General features: G+C 41.1%; 1 protein-coding gene across 1 annotated transcript in view; it reads left to right on the plus strand.

The window, feature by feature from the left end:
- IPO11 (importin 11) overlaps positions 1-15,506 on the plus strand; it is a 661,807-nt gene that overhangs the window by 326,448 nt on the left and 319,853 nt on the right. Inside the window, exons 23-24 of the mRNA XM_089653447.1 lie at positions 9,763-9,842; positions 12,840-12,920. Coding sequence (XP_089509573.1) covers positions 9,763-9,842; positions 12,840-12,920 — 161 coding nt within the window. The remainder of the gene's footprint in view (positions 1-9,762; positions 9,843-12,839; positions 12,921-15,506) is intronic.

The following is a 15,506-nucleotide window of genomic DNA, read 5'->3' on the forward strand; positions in this document are numbered from 1 at the left end:
CTGGCCTAGACCTCCATTGTACACAGTGGCATGGCCTCATCCTGTCACACAGTGTTGTATACCTAGGCAGTGTTACAATGGAAAGTTGTAAAACCCAGAAATATAAAGGCTCACCTTACTTGCCTCCTTTTGAAAATGCAAATTACGTAGCTGTATCTGTGTTCAATGATTTGAAATAAGCATGTGCATGTGGGAGCACAACTAGAACTCCTGATCTATGCAAACTGGACTGAGAAATTGATGGAAGGCTCAGAATGTTTTGGGGTACATCTAAAAGGTGATAATAAGTGCATACCATGTGGTATGGTTGTCAAACACACATTTTTAAAAAAAGATTTCAGGCAGTCTAGTAATTCTGTATGTGGGATGATTTAAGTTGATATTTTGAAATAACGCCCATCGGTACTTGTAACTTATTCTTTGTGCCATCACCACCTTATGATAGATCTGTATATAGTGTCTTCATGGCCTTTGAGGGACATATCTTTTTATCTTGATTATGAATATAAGGAGGTAAAGCAACGTTACATCACTTCCACAGGAGAAAATAGGGGAAAAGGATTTTCAATTCACAGGAGAATCACTGCGCTCTGATTGGGTGAAGTCTGTCATTTATTATTTATATTATTGTTTGACAGGGCGTGTGATTGGCTGCATGAGTGTTAAGCACAGGGGCATTCTGTGAAATGTTACAATGAGCGTGTATATGCTCAATCAGAGAAATCTACTTAAAACTGAATTCTGGCCGGACAACACAGAAATGAGATACATGAGCAGGTTTGTCTGCAAAAGATTATTACATCCATTGAACATGTTTTCGTTCAATCCAGCAGGCTGAACAAAAAAAAAAAAAACGGAGAGGTCACTGTATTAAGCAATGTTAGTACAGCGATCTCTTCTGCTGAGCTATTGTGACAGTCCCCACCCCCGCCAGAATGCACTGATCAGCGCTTGCAGCTAATGGCTGGTTTTCTAGAATGCCCATTTGGTAAAAGCCAATTAGACTGTACACACGGACTGAATGTCAGATGATTTTTTTTTTGAACCGGCCAATTCAGCCTGTGTGTACCAGCCTGAAGTTAGTTTAAACTGTTGCCTTATAGCACTTTGCAAAGCAGTAGGGGTGCTATAAACTCATAGTGCTGGCTCTCCCTCTACCAGTCTGAGGGGTGCTGTACCGGAGATTACAGGAGGCTATTATCAGGACAGGTTTAGATGTTCAGGGTCCATGCACACTGGGCATAAAAAAGGTATTTTGCATTTTTTTTTCTTCAGCCTGTAGAAGCAGATTCTTTGAGAGGAGCTTTCAGGAAAAAAAAGCTTAACGTGCATGAATGTTTTGGAAAAAAAATACTTAGAAAAAATGCCCATAAACTCTGCCATTTTCTGGGATTTTTTTTCTGCCCCTAGTGTGCATGGACCCTTATTCTAGTTGAATGTAAAATTACATTGAAAGATATATTGAAGACCACTTTATTGATCTAGTTTTATTTTTTTTCCACCAACCTATATAACTTTGACAACAACTGCTGCTGAAGGGACATACAGTCTATGTATCTCTTGTAATCTACCAATATGCTTTTTGATTGTGTTGTAAACCAGAGGAGCTGGAGGAAATCCATGCTAACTCCGCTCAGTGCAATTTTGATTATTGTGAATGTTATGAAGTGTAAAGTTGAATTTCTTATATCAGCAGGAGACAATGGTATCTGTTACTTTCAGTCTTACGTTATACAGTAAAATAAAATATAACAATTCGTAACTCTCAAATTGATGCTATCCTTAAAGAAACACTATCACCAACATAAAGTGGAGCTCTAGTCTCCCCCCAAAAAATTAAAAGTCAGCACCTACAAATACTGTAGCTGCTGACTTTTAATATAAGGTTACATAACTGTGCAGATATCCAGCGATATCCTCACCCAAGACGATTCTTCAGTTGGCTTCGGGCACAGGAGCCAGCATGTTGGGTAAGGGAAACCAGCATTGAAGCCTTCTGGCTTCATAGCCAGTTTCCTACTGCGCATGTGCGAGTGGTCCCGCAATCTTCTGGGACCTGTGTGTGTCTTTAGAAGGCTGTGGGGGGCAGAAAGATGGCTTTACCCGTCAGTGTGAGCGGGTACCTGTCAAAACCAGGTACCTACTCCCCCCTCCCCTCCAAAAAGTGCCAAATGTGGCAGTGGAAGGGGGGAGGATGCAAACAAGCGGAACTTCCCCTTTTGGGTGAAGTTCCACTTTAAAATATATTGAAGGTACAAGCACAGAGAAATCAGTTATATTTAATGCTTTCTTAGGGATCTTTCACACTTGGGACACTTCTTGTTGCCCCTCTGAAAAGCAATGGTGGATCACTATTCAGAGAGTGATTGACAGGTGGCCTCTGGTGATAGGTCACCTCCCCATCTTTTTTAACCCAAAAATGCCTTCACTTCATTTAATGGCTCACATTTGGCAACAGTACTGCCTGCCGAACATAACAGGAGGTATACGCCGTGACATGTGTACAGCCCTGAGTGGCTGCTTTAATGTTCTCCTTTAGGTGGGTGGTCCATAAAACCTGACATGTTTTTACTGCCACCCCCTGTCAGCCATGTTAACAAGGCCTTACAGTAAATATCACAATGGTGCCGCGCTCCTAATTGTTAATTAAATATCATAAAAATAGTTTTAAATTAAACACAATATATATATAAAAAATGAAGTGCACCCATAAAGTGATAATACACTGAAAATAACAGTCAATATTCAATGTGCACAAAAAATATAAACATGATTGATGATAAATGAGTGATAAATAAATCAGTCTCTGGTGATACTCGTGAAAAATCCCAGATGATGTGAACTCCAATTCTCAGTGACTTGAATAATGATCTTAGTATGCGCTCACCTCATATAAAGCCTATAAATAGGCTAAAAACGCTTGTGTTCCCCACATGGGACTATATCCTTGAGTTTCACCGTAACAGTAATGGTGGTTACTCCTTAACAACGTAGCAGTAATGGTGGTTACTCCTTAACAACGTAGCAGTAATGGTGGTTACTCCTTAACAACGTAGCAGTAATGGTGGTTACTCCTTAACAGCGTAGCAGTAATGGTGGTTACTCCTTAACAGCGTAGCAGTAATAATGGTTACTCCTTCAATTGTGGCTCTCCTCTCCTGCCACTATCCCCACAAAGATCTCTCGTTCTCTTAATACACTGGAGCACTCCTCCCTGGTATATCCCTCAGTGTGAGAAGAAATAAAGACATAGTGTATTATCCTTTTAAAAAATAACTACCTTTAATATGCGCCCATTGCACTCACATGTAAAGACAATATTAAGTGCTTTGTTAACCACTTGCCTACCAGGCACTTATACCCCCTTCCTTACCAGGCCAATTTTCAGCTTTCAGCGCTGCCGCACTTTGATTGACAATTGCGCGGTCATGCAACATTGTACCCATATGAAATTTTGATCATTTTTTTCTCACAAATAGAGCTTTCTTTTGGTGGTATTTAATCGCCACTGGGCGCTTTACTTTTTGCGCTATAAATTAAAAAAAGTGCAAAAAATTTGAAAAAAAAAAAAGGTTATTTGTTTCTTTTATAAAATTTTTCAAACAGGTATTTTTTCTCCTTCACTGATTTGCGTTGATGAGGCGGCACTGATGGGCACTGATAGGCGGCACTGATGGGCACTGATAGGCAGCACTAAAGGGCACTGATAGGCAGTACTAATGAGGTGGCACGGATAGGCGGCACTGATAGACAGCACTAATTAGGGGTCACGGATAGGCGGCACTGATATGCAGCACTGATAGGCGGCACTGATAGGTGACACTGATGATGGGTACTGATAGACGGCACTGACTGGCATCACTTCTGGGCACTGACTGGTGGCACTGACTGGCACAACCCCTGGGCACTGACTGGTGGCACTGACTGGCAGCACTGCTGGGCTGCATTGGTGGGTGGCACTGGTGGGCAGCACTGGTGGGTGGGCACAGGTGGGTGGCACTGGTGGGCACAGGTGGGTGGGCACAGGTGGGTGGCACTGCTGGGCACATGTAGGTGGCACTTCTGGGCACAGGTAGGTGGCACTGCAGAGTGGCACAGGTGGGGGCACTGCTGGGCACAGGTGGGGGCACTGCTGGGAACGGGTGGGCGGGGCTAGTGGGCGCACTGCTGGGCGGAACTTGCGGGTGTCACTGCTGGGCACCGATCATCAGGGCACTGATCATCAGTGCCCTGATGATCGGTGCCGATCCCCGCTCTGACAACTGCCGGTTCTCGGCAGTACTTTCCTCACGATCTGACAGCGTGAGGAAAGTGCAGCCGAGAACCGGCACTTGCATTTCCCTGTGATCAGCGTGTCATTGGACACCGCTGATCACGTGGTAAAAGGCCGGTGGGATCGGCCTTTCACCACATCACGTGATCAGCTGTGTCCGTAGGACACAGCGATCACGGAGATCGCCGGGTGCGCGCCCCCTGGGGCGCGCAGGAGAGCGCGATCTGGGAGGACGTCATATGACGTCCACTCAGAACTGGCCGGCCGCGGTGAAGCCGTCATTCGGCTATGCGCGGTCGGCAAGAGGTTAAAAACAATTGCCAGCAGATGATACAAGTGCTCAGTCCAATTCCCAGTGACTTGAATAATGATCTTATTATGCGCTCACCTCATACAAAGCCTGTGAATAGGCTAAAAACGTTTGTGCTCCCCAAATGGGACTAGATCCTTGAGTTGCACCGTAGCAGTAATGGTGATTATTCCTTAACAGCGTAGCAGTAATGGTGGTTTCTCCTTAACAGCGTAGCAGTAATGGTGGTTACTCCTTAACGTAGCAGTAATGGTGGTTACTCCTTAACGTAGCAGTAATGGTGGTTACTCCTTAACAGCGTAGCAGTAATGGTGGTTACTCCTTAACGTAGCAGTAATGGTGGTTACTCCTTAACGTAGCAGTAATGGTGGTTACTCCTTAACAGCGTAGCAGTAATGGTGGTTACTCCTTCAATCGTGGCTCTCCTCTCCTGCCACTATCCCCACAAAGATCTCTCGCTCTCTTAATAAACTGGAGCACTCCTCCCTGGTATATCCCTCAGTATGAGAAGAAATAAAGACATAGTGTATTATCCTTTTAAAAATAACGACCTTTAATATGTGTCTATTACACTCACATGTAAAAACAATATTAAGCGCTTTGTTAAAAACAATTGCCAGCAGATGATACAAGTGCACCTCTCGCACTGTGTACTTGCCGTCCTTGAGTGACAGGTGATGTCACTGCCCCTCCCTACGCGTTACGCCGCAGGTCACGCGGCTTCATCGGGGGATTTCATTGACGCAATTGGTGCACTTGTATTTACCTTTGTGGTACCTTTGTGGATGACTGAAAATACATTCTATCTTCCCAGACTTACCACAACACAACCATAAAAACCTAATATTTTACCTCCAACATACCAATATGACAGGCTATCCTATTGTCTTTACTCTTCAGCCTCCCCTCCTCACCCTGCCCCTGTCTGTATTCTTATTCTGCCCCCACACCCTGAAGCACTGTTTTGGAAAGCCCTGGTTATCTTCCCCCATATCTTCAGCTTATACCTGTTTTCTGAGTCATGTTCCCAGTATCCAACAAATCAAATAGCATGTGCTGTTGTCCCTGATAGCTTTCCTTAGGATTCTATTTACTTAATGATATCTGTGGCCCTTTGGTTATGCCGGGGTATGCACTTGAGTCCCCTTATATCAAGAAAGATTATCACCACTGTTCTACAGCAAAAAATGTCTTTCACTGCCAGGTCAGTACGCCGTACTGATGTGACATTCCTCCTTTTGTTATAAACGCCTGGTAACTTCAGTGACCATGAATCTATAATAAAAATGTTCAGCAGATTCTGCTGAACAAACCAATAGCTGTGATCAGTGACTGAAAATCTGCTGATTGCAGCTATTTGCCTAAAATGTGATCCCGCCAACACTGCCGCTGCTGTTCTCCCCTGTGTCTCCCATGCAGCTGCTGACTTCTTCTCCTCTTATGTCCCCTCCCTTCAGATTTGTGTGCTGAAGGGGAGCCACAAGGGAATTTAACTCTGCGAATAGATCCCCCTGGCTGCTCTCACCCCCCCCCCCCCTGTACTGGACCCAACCTCACAAATCCCCCAGCACCACTTACCTGCAGCACTGCTGGATGGCCTCCCTCGTCCTCCTCCTTCTCCTTCTGGCTTCAGCCACTGCAGGGGAGCCTTCAGGGGACCTCACACTCCCCAAATATATTCCCCCCATGGCTCTCTGGCCAGCTTCCCCTTCTCCTGCCTGCTGCAGCTGCTGCTGGGGTGGAAGACGGGTGAGATTGGTATCAGGAAGGAGAGCGGGGGAGTTGCTAAACATATCATGTTTGCCATCCCCCTCCTGAATGAATACAATGAGCGATTGTTACTGATCACTCTTTCATCACTGAATAATATGCAAATATTTGTTTATTAACTCAATACAGCCTTATATTTTATATTTAGTAGGGATTAAGGCAGAATTGTGTAACTTTTGCTGTATTTGTGCTGTGTATTTATTTTAGCAAAATATTGTTTTGATAAACATTTGCGCGAATATCACTGAGCCTAAAAAATCAGTAGTACCTTCTTTTTATTCTACTAGTCCTGTGCTTTCAGAAAATGTATGGTTTGGTGGATCTTTAACAAACTGAAAGCTGTAAGTGAATAATTAAAAAACAATGGAAACATCGCAAAAATGGTCTGGCCACCTGAGTTTCAAAAGTTGAACACAGGGCCTGGCAGCAAAAGGGAAGCTCTGTCAGGTTTAAATTTCTGTCTGTGTCCCAGCTTGGAAGATTCACCCTAATTTTCATGGTGACCATTGTCAATGGGAGAGAAAGCAGGTGGAATCCCACAATTTTACATTTGTCACCAGAACCAGTCTAAATGGAAATTTGCCCTTACTTTGAAGAGACTTATACTTGCTTTGTGTTGTGTCACTGGTACAGGAAGTGAGTGAGAATCTCCAGAGTGGGGACACAGAAAAACACAACAAAAAAAGGAGAGGTGCATAGGTGGAGGGAAGTAAGAATAAAAAACTAAAATAATATGGTTGCATAAGTGTGCACACCCTTAAACTAATACTTTGTTGAAGCACCTTTTGATTTTATTACAGCTCTCAGTCTTTTTGGGTATGAGTCTATCAGCATGGCACATCTTGACTTGGCAATATTTGCCCACTCTTCCTTGCAAAAACACTCCAAATCTGTCAGATTGTGAGGGCATCTCCTGTGCACAGCCCTCTTCAGATCACCCCACGGATTTTTAATCAGATTCAGGTCTGGGCTCTGGCTGAGCCATTCCAAAACTTTAATCTTCTTCTGGTGAAGCCATTCCTTTGTTGGTTTGGATGTATGCTTTGGGTCATTGTCATGCTGAAAGATGAAGTTCCTCTTCATGTTCAGCTTTCTAGCAGAAGCCTGAAGGTTTTGTGCCAATATTGACTGGTATTTGGAACTGTTCATAATTCCATTTGCCTTGACTAAGGCCCCAGTTCCAGCTGAAGAAAAACAGCCCCAAAAGCATGATGCTGCCACCACCATGCTTCACTGTAGGTGTGGTGTTCTTTTGGTGTTGTGCGGTGTTGTTTTTGCGTAAAACATATTTTTTGAAATTATGGCCAAAAAGTTCAACCTTGGTTTCATCAGACCATAACACATTTTCCCACATGCTTTTGGGAGACTTCAGATGTGTTTTTGCAAAATTTAGCTGGGCTTGGATGTTTTTCTATGTAATAACAGGCTTCCATCTTGCCACTTTACCCCATAGCCCAGACATGAAGAATACGGGAGATTGTTGTCACATGTACCACACAGCCAGTACTTGCCAGATATTCCTGCAGCTCCTTTACCAATAGCCTACAGGGCACTTATACCCCCTTCCTGCCCAGGCCAATTTCCAGCTTTCAGCGCTATTGCACTTTGAATGACAATTGCGCAGTCATGCAACACTGTACCCATATGAAAGTTTTATCATTTTTTTTTGACAGATAGAGTTTTATTTTGGTGGTATTTAGTCACCTCTGGGATTTTAATTTTTTTCTTAAACAAACCAAAAACCACTAAAAATTTTGAAGAAAAAAAAAGTTTTTTCTTAGTTTTTGTTATAAAATTTTGTAAATAAGTGATTTTTCTCCTTCACTGATGTGTGCTAATGAGGCTGCAGTGATGGGCACTGATAGTCTGCACTGATGGACACTGATAGGTGGCACTGATGAGGAGGCACTGGTAGGTGGCACTGATGGGCATTGACAGGCATTACTGATGGGCACTGAAAGGCAGCACTCATATATGGCACTGATAGGCGGCACTGACTGGCACTGTTAGGTGGCACTGACTGGCACTGTTAGGCGGCACTGATAGGCAGCACTGACGGGCACTGATAGGTGGCACTGACTGGCACTGATAGACGGCACTGATTGACACTGATAGGTGGCACTGATTGGCAGCACTGATAGGTGGCACTGACTGGCACTGATGGGTGACACTGAAAGGCAGCTCAGATGGGCACTGATATGTGGCACTGATGGGCACTGAAATGTGGCACTGATGGGCACTGGCAGGTGGCATGGATGAGCACTGAGAGCTGGCACTGATGGACAGTGACAGCTGGCGCTGCTGGGGCTACACAAATCATCAGGGCACACTGATCATCAGTGCTCTGATCATCTGTGTACATGTCACCTCCGAGGAATGCCGATTACCGGCTCTCCTCTCCTCACGAGTTGTCAGCGTGACAGCTCGAGAGGAGAGAAATGCCAATAACCGGCATTTCCCTGTTTACATGTGATCAGCTGTGATTGGACACAGCTGATCACATGACCGAGCCGACATCTTCGGCTCTTTCCGTGGATCGGTGATCCACTGTGTGTGAGGGACACAGCGCACCGCCGATCGCCACGCTGCGCGCTCCGGGAGACGCGCATGCGCGGTTAGAATGGATGTCATATGACGGGCGGGAGGCGGTTAATGTTGCTGTACGCCTCTTGGCAGCCTCCCAGACCAGTTTACTTCTCGTCTTTTCAGCAATTTTGGAGGGATGTCCAGTTCTTGGTAATGTCACTGTTGCGCCATATTTTCACCACTTGATGATGACTTTCTTCACTGTGTTCCATGGTATATCTAATGCCTTGGAAATTCTCTTGTACCCTTCTCCTGACTGATATCTTTTAACAATAAGATCCCTCTGATGCTTTGGAAGCTCTCTGCGAACCATGGGTTTTGCTGTAAGATGTGACAAAACAAAATGTCAGGAAAGACCTACTAGGACAGCTGAACTTTATTTGAGGTTAATGAGAGGCACTTTAAATGATGGCAGATGTGTACTGACTCCTATTTAACATGATTTTGAATGTGATTGCTTACTTCTGAAAACAGCTACATCCCTAGTTATAATAGGGTGTGCACACTTATACAACCACATTATTTTTTTATGTTTACTCCCCCCCAAAAAAGATTTCAGTTTGTTTTTCAACTGAGTTGTACAGTTTATAGGTCACAATAAAGGTGGAACAAGTTCTGAAATTATTTATCTTTGTCACATTTTTTGACATCACAGAAACCTGACATTTTAACAGGAGTGTGTAGACATTTTATATCCACTGTAGATACACTTTTGCACATAACAATGTTCCTTTGAACCTTCATAATTGAAAACAATCAAGAGCACTGCCTTCAAATTCAAGAGCTCTTTAATCGCTAATTTTATGTTTTGTTTCTTTTTTAGAACTAAGCTCTGAAAACCTCCGAATTTGCTTTAAGATCGTTAATGCGTATATTTTCTCCATGTCCTCTGAATTCTTACAGGTACGTTTCATGAATGCTGATTTGCTTGGTCTATGTATGTAATGTTTTTTTTTAAGAGCTACTGTAACAGTTTTAATAAAGGCTCGTTTTGTTACGGAAAGAAAACTACAGCACATAAACTTCAGATGACACCTGACCATGGTGGAATATAATAGAGGGCACAGGTGAACAATGAAAACAGGGCTCCTATATAGTTTTCAAATTATTCTCATAACACACATTACTTTTCACTGTTTTACTGTGATTGATGACTGCTTGTTTTGTTACAATTGATGTTTGTAAGATGCCATGTGTTTGGCAGAAGGGGCAGTGCAGAATGGGGAATTATTATTCTGGATATTGCTCATAAATTGAAAAGTCTTAAGTGCCTGTTTCTTCAGAGCCAATACAAGCCTTGCCATGTGAAACCATGTTTAATGCTATCATTAGTTCTTTATACCATTTGCACTTTGCTGTGTGAGGCCATTAGAGAAAAACATATTAAAGTACAAAATAGATGAGAAGTAATAAATGAGAATTCTAGGGCACTGAATGCTGTAAAGTAAATATGAAATGCTGACAGTTTGCTATTTTTTCTGCTTCTGCATTGAATGTCTCATAAACCGTACATTTGTTTTTTGGGTCTCTTTTTGTTTTGTTTTTAAAGCGACACTATCATGTATTCAGTGAGTACATACAGTATGTTGAGATGTCATATTTGCATCTGAAAAATTTTGTGAAACAATGGACCTTAGGGTCCAGTCAGACTAGCGATTTTACTACTGGCGGCACATCATCAGTGATTGAATCACCCAGGGGAGGTAACAGCTTCCCCCAATAGTCCCTTTACTCTCACTGGAAGCAGGATCTGACCCACTAGCAAGGAAACAGCAAAGAAATGACATCTTGCTTGTCTGGCTAGCAAGAGAGTGACTCCATAGGAAAAGGTAAGCAGTCTCTTAGTGGTATTGCCACTGGCAAATTTAAAAGATTAGTTAATCGTTACCAAAAAACTGCCTAAGCAGATAAGTGACGTCTGTAGATAAAGCCAAGCTCTGCAGCTTTGACCGAAGTTGAACAATGCCCTTGCTATAGCTGTCTGCCAATTACACACCTTATGAAGCCCAAATAGAATACGTCTAGGATGTTGCTGAGGACACTTTCAGAACCTTTAAGACAATGGACTCTGGACACTAAGGAGACCTTTGGTTCTGTTGATTGTGCCTTTCTTTGGGCTACTCTCCAGAAATATAATTTGAAGGCCGATTGTAGTAGATGGATACTTGTCCATTTATAGGAATCCAAAGGCCGGATGTGAAATTAATTCTTATCCCGCTTTTTATTTGCTTTGGTAAAAAGTCTTTAAGGCTTATTTACTAAAGGATTCGAGAATGTTCACACAATAAATTTGAAAATTTTCACACAATCAATTGTATGAATATTAATGTTAATTATCTAATCATATGCAGGGACTTTTTTTCACCTGATTGGATAATTGAAGTACATCTTTGTACATTTTATTGTGTGAACATTCTCAAATCCTTTAGTAATTCAACCTCGTTTATCTTTTAGTTCTTATCCACTCATTGATACCTACTTGTGAGTTGCAGCAACGTACACTAGAACACGTGTTGCCACAACTCATGCCAGCATACCTGCTCTGTGTGAATTGCTGTTCCATTCATTGTGATGGCAACTTAACGTACTATAAAGTAGTGAGCAACGCACTGCAAAGAACCACAACGAGTATAATTTTTACAGTGGTGCACTGCATTCTTTTAAAAAGGGTCATTTCTCTTTTTTCATTTGCTGTGGTGTATTTGCGGCCCATTCATAATCATTGAGCTGCATTAACATAATGCACCCTAAAACATGTTGAAAGATTGCTTTAATGTGAATGGCCCTTAAGGTTTTAAGGTCAACTTACTTGAAGAAAAGGTGTACTTTTTCACAGATGATGGTAATATACTTGGCTTATTGTAGAAATTCCATTCCTGAAACACTGAACTTCTTGGTTTTCCTGGTAAATTTTAGAGCCCTGCATCATATGGATTTTTCACTCCTTATTTAAAAACTCTCTGACTTTTCAAACACCTGGGTACTTAGGTTCAGCTTCCTATTGGTTACTCTTTGTAATAGTACTCTTGCGGTTTCAGGTCTTGCAGTGAAAATAAGATTTTGTACGAATTTACATCTCAATAAATACTGTCATACTATCTTCCCAGGATAAAAAAAAGTATCTCTATATATGACAAAGTATTATTTCTGCAGTCCTTTCCCATGTTGGATGATCTTGACCTTAATGGACATTAGACAACTCATTGACAGAAGATGTCCTTAGTATTTAAAACCCAATTTTTATTCTTAAAACGGTACATTTTCTCAGTTTAAAAATGTGATATGTTTTCTTTTATGAATAAAATATGCATTTATGAGATTTTTAAGTCATTTGCATTCTGTTTTTATCTAGATTTCTTTTTAAATTAGAGTTGTATTTACCTACAGAGATCTCATTTAGATAAATTAATTCAGCCAAGTTTGTATATGTGTGTGGAACGGTATACTTTTTCAGCCCTTCTGATGTATTTGCACTACATGTATGTAGTTTTGTAAAAATTTGTTCAGGATGTTCTTCTGGATGTAATTTACCATATGTTTTATGGGCTGCTGCTTTAGTTACACACTAAACCCATTACTTCCTTTTGGAAGCAGATAATAATACAGACTTTTAATTATCTAAACCCACATAGGAGGCTTAAAAATCCTCACCAAAAAATTCTTGGACTGTAGTTTTTGTTGAGCGTTCTGCAGGTCTGATAGGAGCATGCTTCCAAACTTCTGTAAAGTGAATATGTTTGGTAAGTGTCAGTGTTGTCTATTAGCTTGTTTTTTTTGTATTTACCATTGTTATCATTATTGAAAGAGTTAAGCACAAGAATATTTTAGGTGTTTTCTACAGGTAAATAAATTCAGTGAATTGTAGACATGGTAACAGTTTGTGTGTTTTTTTATTTTCAGATGTATGCAGCTGGTCTGTGCCAATCTTTTCTTGAAATTTTGAAGGACATAACTGTTGAAGGTCAAGTTCAAGTACTGAAGGTATGGTCAGAGTAAAACAAAGTAAATAAAATAGCTGTACATTTTATTGTAGTTAAAGGCATGTATTAAGGTTAAATGATTTCCATGCTTTGTTCCAGATTGTTTTAGATGGTAGTGGGCAAAGATCAGAAATCAATTTTAGTTTTTACTAGGCTGGCAATGCAAGACATAATGGTTTTATAATTGGCTTCTAATCAAACTGGATTTAAATGACTGTTGAGCACACATAACATTGGGAGTGTGGGGGATTTCCTGTGAATGGTTTTGTGTACTCTGTAAAAATGAACAGTATGTTAGCTCTGTATATGACCATAGAAAGGAAAGACATTTCTGCAACCCAATGTGCATGCTCCTAAGTCTAGTTCAAGATTTCCTTACTGAAGTGATCTGAGGACAGATACATTTAAACAATTCAGGGAATACCTTCTTTCATATAATACCAGAAGCATATCATTGTATACAGTGAAGGAAATAAGTATTTGATCCCCTGCTGATTTTGCTGAGTTTGCCCACTTACAAAGAAATGATCAGTCTAAAAATCGAATGGTAGGTGTATTGTAACAATGAGACAGAATAGCAACAAACAATTCAAAAGAAATGCATGTCTAACAAATTATGCACTGATTTTCATGTTCATGAGGCAAATATGTATTTGATCCCCTTCACAAAACATGACTTAGTACTTCACAAGTGTAATAAAAGCGCCACACCCTTAATACTTTAAAGCAGCAATTCCACCTCAAAGAAACCAAATAAATTTCTTAGTGCTATAACTTAAATAAAGGAATGCGCTAAAACCACAAACTATTCCTAATTTAGTGTAGAAACATTAGTGCAAAAGATATATATATCTATTCTCAATTAATATCAAAAAATATCAAAATTATGTGCAAAACTATTTTTTAGTGCATAAGTAATTTAAATAATTAAATTTTTGAATATAAAAAAAAATGTCCAACTCTGAATTTCTTCAAAATGTCCAAACAAATCCTTTTCAAATTCAGTTGCTCTCAAAGAAATTGTGCCAAAATCCACCACCAAAAGTAAAGTTGGGTAACTCACCAGAGCTCCATGCTGATCAATCTCTAGATCAGCAAAAAACACTTTTTGCTCTGGGAGCAGATGCAATGAATCAACTTCTCAGGTGTGATGATCAATAGCTACACAATCATCCATAAGGTAGGTATCCACCACTCAATATAGTCTATACCGCCCCTTGAAGATGTCATTCATGACGAAACTAGTAGGGCTTGTTGGATGCTGACGTTTGTGGAGAAAATTAAGTCACGAGCACTGTAGTGAGTGTACGGGGAACAGGAGACTGTTATACCATTTGCTGTTTTATGCTGTTATACTGGTGTCGGTGAAGACACCCTTTTTGTGAGTGTAAATCTTTATTAAATTGTTGGATACTTTTATAAAAAAACTGGCTGCACCATGATTTTCTTTTTCATTCCCAAACATGACCTCGGTGGAGAGATATAAAAAGAGAGAGTGATATAATGCTCCTGGAATCATTATATTGAGTGGTGGATACCTACCTTATGGATGATTGTGTAGCTATTGATCATCACACCTGAGAAGTTGATTCATTGCATCTGCTCCCAGAGCAAAAAGCATTTTTGGCTGATCTAGAGATTGATCAGCATGGAGCTCTGGTGAGTTACCCAACTTTACTTTTGGTGGTGGATTTTGGCACAATTTCTTTGAGAGCACCTGAATTTGAAAAGGATTTGTTTGGACATTTTGAAGAAATTCAGAGTTGGACATTTTTTTTATATTCACAAATTTAATTATTTAAATTACTTATGCACTAAAAAATAGTTTTGCACATAATTTTGATATTTTTTGATATTAATTGAGAATAGATATATATATCTTTTGCACTAATGTTTCTACACTAAATTAGGAATAGTTTGTGGTTTTAGCGCATTCCTTTATTTAAGTTTAAATGACTTAGTACTTGGTGGCAAATTCCTTGTTGGCAATCACAGAGGCCAGACGTTTCCTGTAGTTGGCCACCAGGTTTGCACACATCGCAGGAGGGATTTTGGCCCACTCCTCTTGGCAGATCCTCTCCAAGTCATTAAGGTTTGGTGGCTGACATTTGGCAACTCGAACTTTCAGCTCCCTCCACAGATTTTCAATAGGATTAAGGTCTTGAGACTGGCTAGGCCACTCCAGGACCTTGATGTGTTTCTTCTTGAGCCACTCCTTTGTTGCCTTGGCTGTGTGTTTTGGGTCATTGTCATGCTGGAACACCCATCCACGACCCATTTTCAATGCCCTGGCTGAGGGAAGAAGGTTCTCACCCAAGATTTGATGGTTCATTGCCCCGTCCATCGTCCCTTTGATGCGGTGCAGTTGTCCTGTCCCCTTTGCAGAAAAACACCCCCAAAGCAGAATGTTTCCACCACCATGTTTGACAGTTGGGATGGTGTTCTTGGGGTCAAAGGCAGCATTCCTCCTCCTCCAAACACGGCTAGTTGAGTTGATGCCAAAGAGTTTGATTTTGGTCTCATCTGACCACAACACTTTCAACCAGTCCTCCTCTGCATCATTCAGATGTTCAGTGGCAAACTTCAG

This window comes from Staurois parvus, unplaced genomic scaffold, assembly GCF_062004578.1.
Source record: "Staurois parvus isolate SC_StPar_1 unplaced genomic scaffold, SC_StPar_1.0 ptg000714l, whole genome shotgun sequence".
NCBI classification, from domain to species: domain Eukaryota; kingdom Metazoa; phylum Chordata; class Amphibia; order Anura; family Ranidae; genus Staurois; species Staurois parvus.